Source organism: Protomyctophum bolini (assembly GCF_963924005.1).
Source record: "Protomyctophum bolini genome assembly, chromosome: 17".
NCBI lineage: Eukaryota > Metazoa > Chordata > Actinopteri > Myctophiformes > Myctophidae > Protomyctophum > Protomyctophum bolini.
Genome location: NC_137878.1, coordinates 35,709,166 through 35,717,702, shown reverse-complemented (window position 1 = coordinate 35,717,702; position 8,537 = coordinate 35,709,166). Strand labels below are relative to the sequence as shown.

At 41.7% G+C, this 8,537-nt stretch overlaps 2 protein-coding genes across 2 annotated transcripts in view; both read left to right on the top strand.

Moving 5' to 3' along the window:
• Positions 1-775, top strand: part of LOC308331747 (CD5 antigen-like) — a gene marked incomplete at both ends in the record, with an annotated part of 1,447 nt that extends 672 nt beyond the window's left edge. The window contains one exon of the mRNA XM_080787237.1: positions 627-775. Coding sequence (XP_080643363.1) covers positions 627-775 — 149 coding nt within the window. The remainder of the gene's footprint in view (positions 1-626) is intronic.
• A 260-nt stretch (positions 776-1,035) lies between these two features.
• On the top strand, positions 1,036-3,214 carry LOC308331746 (scavenger receptor cysteine-rich type 1 protein M130-like; the record flags this gene model as incomplete). The annotated part of the gene is made up of 5 exons (XM_080787236.1): positions 1,036-1,162; positions 1,424-1,729; positions 1,818-2,111; positions 2,319-2,624; positions 2,892-3,214. The coding sequence occupies exons 1-5, from the start codon at positions 1,144-1,146 to the stop codon at positions 3,212-3,214; spliced, it is 1,248 nt and encodes a 415-aa protein (XP_080643362.1). The 5' UTR covers positions 1,036-1,143.
• Between the last annotated feature and the right edge of the window lie 5,323 nt (positions 3,215-8,537).

The window sequence follows — 8,537 nt, the reverse complement described above, 5'->3', positions numbered from 1 at the left end:
GTAAAACTCACACAACACTTTATGTTTAGATTTTTATAATGACGTAATATGTTTTACGGCCTACTCTCTTGTCTCTGTACAGAGCCAGATAACATCAGGTTGGTGGGAGGAACCAGTAACTGTACTGGCAGACTAGAGATGAACCACCAGGGAGAGTGGAGACCAGTGGTTGGTTGGTCTGACTGGAACCAGAATTCATCAGCTGTAGTGTGCAGACAGCTGAACTGTGGCTCTGCTGTTTTAACAGAGCATACTTATGGTTTTACACGCAAATCTGTATGGAAGGTCCGATCGTCCTGCGTTGGGTCTGAATCTTCACTGAGGGAGTGTGTTACAAGGCAGTCTAGTACTTCTACTTCCGTTGGCAGACTGGAGGTGATCTGTTTAGGTACCACAAAAGCATAACTTCAACAATAGCATTTATGGTGGCTAGTGGCTACCCATGTAATTATAACAGCAAACTGTCTGTCTGTCTGTCTGTCTGTCTGTCTGTCTGTCTGTCTGTCTGTCTGTCTGTCTGTCTGTCTGTCTGTCTGTCTGTCTGTCTGTCTGTCTGTCTCTCTCTCTCTCTCTCTCTCTCTCTCCAGAGTCTGTGAAGTTGGAGAATGAGACTAGTTTGTGTTCAGGCAGAGTGAAGTCTAATGAGTCGTGGGTCTCAGTGTGTGAAGGTGACTTTGACCAACATGACGCAGAGGTGGTCTGTAAGGAGCTTGGCTGTGGGGCCCCTTCAGTCCTTAACACAGCAATCACTCTTAACTACGGCATACCATCTTAAAATTACACTGAGCACGCACCTTTTCTTCAGGAGCAGCCCTTTCTAGTTTTTAAAATTAAACATTTTTTTCCTCCTGTCTCTGTACAGAGTCTGGTGGTGTCAGGTTGCTGGGTGGAACCAGTAACTGTACTGGCAGACTGGAGATGAAACACCAGGGAGAGTGGAGACGAGTGGATGAGTGGTATGGTTTGAGCCTGACGACAGCAGCTGTAGTGTGTAGACAGCTGGACTGTGGTTCTGTTATTTCATCAACACAGATATTGGACATCGCATCTGAACCTGTATGGAGGATTACATCGGCCTGTGTTGGATCTGAATCTTCCCTGAGGGAGTGTGTAACACATGTGTCTGATAATTCATATGACACAATGGAAGTGATCTGTTCAGGTAACAAAAAAGAACTTCAACAATGACAGTGATCTTGACAGTCTCTGTCTGTCTGATCCTGTCTGTCTGTCTGTCTGTCTGTCTGATCCTCCATCTGTCTTTCTGCTCTGTAAATGGGTTAAGAGGATGCTATATATTATCTGTGTCTGTATGTAGAGTAGAGTAGTAGAGTTAGAGTACAGAGGCACTCCTCAAGGCTGTTTGGATTCTTCAGACTCTTAGATGATCATTTATTTCCATATGAATTCTCTCTCTCCACAGAGTCTGTGAGGTTGGTGAATGGGACTGGTTTGTGTTCAGGCAGAGTGGAGGTGAAGTCTAATCAGTCGTGGGCCTCAGTGTGTGAAGGTGACTTTGACCAGCAGGATGCAGAGGTGCTCTGTAGGGAGCTTTACTGTGGGGCGCCTTCAGTCCTCCAGGGGGCGCTCTATGGAGAAGTGAAGGCTCCAATGTGGACCAAAGAGTTCCAATGCGAAGGCAACGAGTCTGCCCTCCAGGACTGTGGAACCTCGGACTCAACTAGAAAAACCTGTTCACCTGACAAGACTATTGGACTCATCTGCTCAGGTAAAAGACACACACTACACATTAAGTTTGGACTATTATTTTATAATGAATTTGACCTTTTGCTTGTCACCGTCTCATGTCTGTACAGAGACTGTCAGGTTGGTCGGAGGAACCAGTCACTGTGCTGGCAGACTGGAGGTGGAATACGAGGAAGAGTGGAGACCTGTGTTTGGTTGGTCTGACTGGGACCTGAAGTCATCGTCTGTCGTGTGTAGACAGCTGGACTGTGGTTCTGCAGTTTCAACAGGAAGGAGTTTCAGTTCTACACTTCTGCCTGTATGGTTAATGAGGTCTTACTGTGATGGATCTGAGCCTTCACTGAGGGAGTGTGGACTAGAGCAGTCTGATACTTCCTCCGGCAGAGTTGAGGTGATCTGTTCAGGTAACGCAATGACTAAAACAATGGCAGTACTGTGTGTGTGTGTGTGTGTGTGTGTGTGTGTGTGTGTGTGTGTGTGTGTGTGTGTGTGTGTGTGTGTGTGTGTGCGTGTGTGTGTGTGTGTGTGTGTGTGTGTTTAATTATGAACTCAAACTATCACCTCTGTCTGTCTGTGTCTCTCTCTCTCCACATCTCTCCCTCTCTCTCCAGAGTCTGTGAGGTTGGTGAATGGGACTAGTTCATGTTCAGGCAGAGTGGAGATAAAGTCTCATCAATCGTGGGTCTCAGTTTGTGAAGGTGACTTTGACCAGCAGGATGCAGAGGTGGTCTGTAGGGAGCTTGGCTGTGGGGCTCCTTCAGTCCGCCAGGGGGCGCTCTATGGAGAAGTGAAGGCTCCAATGTGGACCAAAGAGTTCCAGTGTGAAGGCAGTGAGTCTGTTCTCCTGGACTGTAGAACCTCAGACTCAACTAGAAACACCTGCTCACCTGATAAGACTGTTGGACTCACCTGCTCAGGTAAACCTTTAGGTTTGGATTGTTTTTTGAGGGGCACTAGCCCCTCCTATGCGCAGCTTTGAGGGTGTGTGTCCTAACACAAAATGCCATTGATAATGAATGGCCACAAACATTGCGTAAACACAAACATTTAAGACAAAAGTGAGGACACAAATTGTGATTGGCAGGAATGAGATGCATGATGACGTACGATGATAAGAGTGCCCCTCACTTCACACGGGTGTGATTTTTATTTCTATGTTATCATTCCTCTCTTGACTCTTGTAGAGTCTAATGATGTCAGGTTTGTGGGAGGAACCAGCAACTGCACTGGCAGTCTGGAGATGAAACACCAGGGAGAATGGAGACCACTCGTTGTTCGCTCTGACTGGACCCTGAAGTCATCATCTGTAGTGTGTAGACAGCTGGGCTGTGGTTCTGCTGTTTCAACACGGCATAGACGGGGTTCTACCAACCAACCTGTGTGGTGGATTGGATCTCCCTGTGTTGGGTCCGAATCTTCACTGAGGGAGTGTGGAAGAAAATCCCCTGAAATGTCCACATACAGGCTGGAGGTGATCTGCTTAGGTGACTTCAACAATGACAGTTAGCGCCTTCCTGGTTCTCTAGACAAAAAAACAACAATGGGATTTTGCACTGGATTTTTGATTATTGCCCAAAATGTATTATGTACATGATTTGTGAAGCTTAAACGTAATTTAAGAAGTAAAGTGCTAATGTTAGACCTATACAGTATACACCATGCATTGTCACATTTGAAAATGGCATCACCCACCACTGTGCCACTTCCAACATACAGTATAATTTCATTTTAAAGTTTGTATGGAAATTCTTGAGAGGCGAGGAATTGTTTAATTTCATTTCATTTTCTTATGCGGTTTAAGACCACCACTTGTTATACAGTAGACTACAAGAAGCTCATACAATCCTGTATACACACAATGTTCTAATCTTTGCCATAGCATGCACCATAGACGTATATAGCTTGCGTATAAACAATATTTTGATGATTATGACCTCTGTCAGATTGCTAATTGATTCAGGAAAATAGAAAAATACATATGCTATTTTCAGATCTCTTGTTTTTTTTTAAATGCACACTTTTTTGAAGAATCAATGCCAGTGAGCTCTGTGGAACTGACTGAAGCCATTATGGGAACTGGGAAGCAAGTGAGCTAAACCTGCACATGAATGCCCCGAAATGTGTATTCCTACTAAAATTGCCATTTTATCATCTCTTATTCAAATCCCCCCTTTAGCCTTGTAATATTCTAGTTATTCTCTTAATACTGTTGTTTTTGTTTGTTCTGCTTTGAGTACCAAGAAAAGTGTATGTACTGTTACTATTATTACTTTTACCAGGTCATGCAATTTGTTAGCTATACTGTACATGCCATGTGTGAAAGTGTCTCTTTAATGTTTATTGTTTATCTGTAGCCTATGTATTTGAAGAGTGACTTTAAGAGCTGTTATTATCGTGCAACATAAGTCAATGAGGAGAATATTTCAATTCCTGTATAATATCAATTTCTAATTAGTGGAGCTACAGAGCAGGATATCTCAACAATTGGGCTTGTTGCATGGAAGAGTGGGGACGTTTTCGCTATAGTTTAAGTGGCTGAGGTGTGAGGAGAAAACAAGAGTGGAGTCTAACTCTAAGGCATCTTCAACTCACCAGATATGTTCCAATGACCTGTCCCTTTAGAGGGGTGAGGTCATCTGACATGTGTAGCTCCACAAACACACAAACATGTTGTTTTTCATTAAGCCAGCTAGGCCCAAGAGGCCTTTTAAATGCCACAAGGTTGGACATTTACAATAACACTAATTAAATATAAGCACATGGTAGATTAGACGGAGGAGGACAGTCATGAGGGCTTCTCTAGACACACAGCTGATTTCATACCTGTACTTGACCATGATATTGTATATTGTTGTCTTCTTTCTCTCCTTTGTCATCTTCCTTCTCTCCTTTGTCTTCCTCACCTTCCTCTGCTTGTGAGTTACAGGCACGGTTTAATATCAACAGCTTTTACAAGGCTGGGGACTTGGTTCTGGGGGGCTTGTTCCCCACCCAGGCAGTCCATGTCTACCCTGAGGTGTCTTTCACCTCCAAGCCACAGGACCCCACTTGCCATGGGTGAGTACTATAGTATACACAGACAAATAATGGTTCTCAAATGGTTCTTTGAAATGTTACATGGTTCCACAAAGAAACATCAACTGAAGAACCATCTTCATGCTCTTCATATGGTTCTCTTTTTTTTATGGTGCACCTTTAATCACTTCCAAATTTTGAATCGATAGAAAAATAGTAGATATACAAACGGGTACAAGCTCATAATCGATTACCTTGTAGCACGTTGTGAGCTTGTAGCTATTGTCGACAAATCTACAGATATCTGGTGTAGAGTGAAAAATGAAAGCAGACAAAGTATAGGGTTTAAGTGTGTGTTTATGGTTTCTTTATAGAACCTTTAAAATAAATGGTTCTTTAAGTTGGCACCTTCTGTGTATATCATGAATACAAAAGAAAACAAAAGAACAAGAAATGAAACACCAGGGAGAGTGGAGGCCAGTTCCTTATTCCGGACCAGTCAGTTCAACCCAGAAGTTGTCATCTGTGGTGTGTAGAAAGCTGGACTGTGGGTCTGCTATTTCAGCAGAAAAGAGTTTTGCTCTTATATTAAGCCTGTCAGCTGGAAGGTGATCTGTCCAGGTAAACAATTCATGGACCCTAATATTCCACTAATCAGAATGTCTCATGTAAACAGAGAAAGTCCAGGGACTTATTTCCATTGAGGTCCTCTCAAAATTAACAGATTAATAAATTAAGAATACATTACAATTCAAAAACATAATATGACAGTAACATACAGTAGGCTACATACATAACATAAAACAAGTGCTCCCTTATCTATCCTATACAAATGACCCTCTATAGGGGAACCTAGGCATGCTGTCTGCTCTTCAAAATACCTCAGATTGGTTGTCAGTTTGACACTGGTTTTGAGGTCGTTCCACTGTGTTGCGTCTATTTATGTATCCTTTGCCCACTTTACTATATACAGCAGGAGGGCTCACACCTGCTATACTGGCCCTGGTGAAATGGTTGTGTACCTCGTTTACCCGAGTGAAACATGTCTTTAAAATACCGGACCTCACCATATCTGATATTAGAATAATGGACCATGCATGGTTAATCTGGCCATGGTAACCCTGGATTCTACTGGGAGCCAGTTGAGCTCTCTACTTGGCCCCGCAATCCTAATATGATTACATTTTTTATATGATTAAATATTTTCCTTTAGTACTTATAAAGTCTCACCCTCTCTATCACTCCTTCCTTCATACAGGACAGGTCCTGTTTGACTCCGAAGAAGATGCAAGTCAAAATGTCAGTCACCCTTGCAAAATAATCACCCCCGCAAAATAATCACCACTGCAAAATAACCACCCCCCGCAAAATAATCACCCCTGCAAATAATCAACCCTACAAAATAGTCACCTCTGCAAAATACTGCAATCACTCTGCAAAATAGTAACCCCTGTAGGGTGCGTTGACAGGTGAGATTTTGTTCAACTTTTCATTCGTACTAGGCCTACTTATATTTGACAGCCAGCCTGCCTCTTTTGTGTCAGTTTGGTTTAACTGCCTACATGGGCCTCTCAGACAGGGCCTGCAACTTTGTTTTGTCTGACGGTTCCTAGTATAAGTCAACAATGTTAAGATATTGTTCACAGTATTGAGGAACCTTGGTTGCCAAGGAAACTAAGCAAGATGAAGCCACATCTTGCTGACGTGATGACGCAAGGCCGTGAACCCACGCCATGTGTGTATAAATCTCTGCATCTCTGTTTAAACTTCAGAAGAATGTGTCATGGAACCTCACTCTAAGCATTTCCAACGCTTGTAAGATCTCTTCTCTGGAATAAACCCAAATATGAATTTCAATAAGAAGTTTGATCTGTTTATTGATGTAATTAATTGATACCTGACAGCTAGATATGGACCAGTACTTCAACTTCAACTTCAAAGAACTTTATTTTTCCTTTCGGAAACTTCTTTTGTGCGTAGAGAACAATAAAGCTATCATATGTCACTTTGAGGTGTGGTTATTGCCCCTGGAACAATCTTCCACTGCCTATCAAGTTAAACTCCACCATTGAAAGGTTTAAATCCAAATCTAAATTACCTTCAGCTCAGTCTGCGGGCAATCCACTTATATACTCTGGTCACTGATTGTATACTTTAACTTTTGTGTTAAATTGTATTGCACTTATGTTCTTTTTTGTATATTTGTATGAGGTATTGCCTACAGTATTTTTCTTTTTACTATGCTGAATTGTATGAGGTCTTAATGCCATTTTAAATGGAAAGCATTTTGGGTTGTTTTTTAAATGCGTTATATAAACAAAGGCGACTTGACTTGACTTGATGGTGTAAGAGTCCATGTTCCTAAATTATAATTTTTTTACTTTTTGCTCACTGGGCGCGTTTGGAAAACCGATGGAAAAACGCCACTAAAAATCCGAATCCGGTGTGTGGGGACCTTTAATCTTTATCCCATTTGCAACCCATTTTTTCACCCAGAGTAAATTATCTAATGTAATCCTGGGTGCTACACTTCCTCTGCCAACCTGGGGGGGTGGGGTCTCAAGAGTTAAGTTATTGTTAAATATCTTCATTAGGCTACTTTAATTTGCAAAGTCTACACATTATAGAATGTAGAAGAATTGTCATTTCTGTATTGATCATCAAACAGCATGGAATTGTGAGGCTAAATGTCATCAAATGGCTCAAATGTTGAATAAATAATGGACCTTAAAAGGTTGAAAACCACTGCAATAAAAGCATAACAACAGCTAACACCACAACGTTGTCTTTGCTCTTATGTATTACTTCCATGCAGGCCTACTGGCTACTGGTCCATAGCTCTAATGCGTTTTAGAGCTGGATCAGAACTATAGGCAACATTCAAAAGAGCAGCCATAATAAGTAGCCCAAAAACTAAAATCTGAAAAGAACAAACACAAAACATATCGGATGCTCTCTAGAGAAGCAGATGCTCCATAAATTCAGATTATTGTTAGACACCACCAATGACTAGAAAAGCTTTAATAAGCCAAACGCGAATCTGCCGTTGGCAAAAAAGTGTTATATGAGCATAGATCTAGTAGCCAAATAAAAGGAACTTTGAGATATGAAAACCAGCAGCGGGCTCTTTAAATCCTTCCCCCTCCCTCCACACACATGCGCAAGAGTCGACACCCCACACTGTACACAGCTGTTTGATACAAACTCTTTTCGTGTGTGACTTAAAGAGTATTATTATACTATTATATTGGTGAAATAAAACATAAAAACGTATAATGTAACGTTACACAACATGGACTTGCAGTACAGCTGCTGTCAGTGTGTTGTCAGGGAGATATCGTCGCAACAATGAACAAGCGTTGCTTCCTTAATTCCAAATGATTATGTATCTGATTCAGGTGAGTTAGCTAAACACTCTGCTCTGTGAAATTATGGTATTACGCAAAAACTACTGTGTACCTGTGAATTTAATTATTGAATAGTCCTATTGCAATGACTCATGAGCTGTGCTTTGTGACGAAAGGGCTAAACGCTAAAGCACTGTGTGTGTGTGTGCGTGTGTGTGTGTGTGTGTGTGTGTGTGTGTGTGTGTGTGTACTGTACGCGTGTACCATAGGGTGTGTATTTTTAAATATCATTGAACAGGTGCTTGAATAAGGTATTCCTCTGGTCCTATATTTCTAAATATTATGTGTTCATTGTCAGTGTGCAGCACAGACTATATCCTTGCAGTTACTATAGTTTCTCCTGTAAGTTCCTCTGAATAAACAAACAACAACAACAAACTAGTGATAATGTAGAGCAGCAATGTTCTC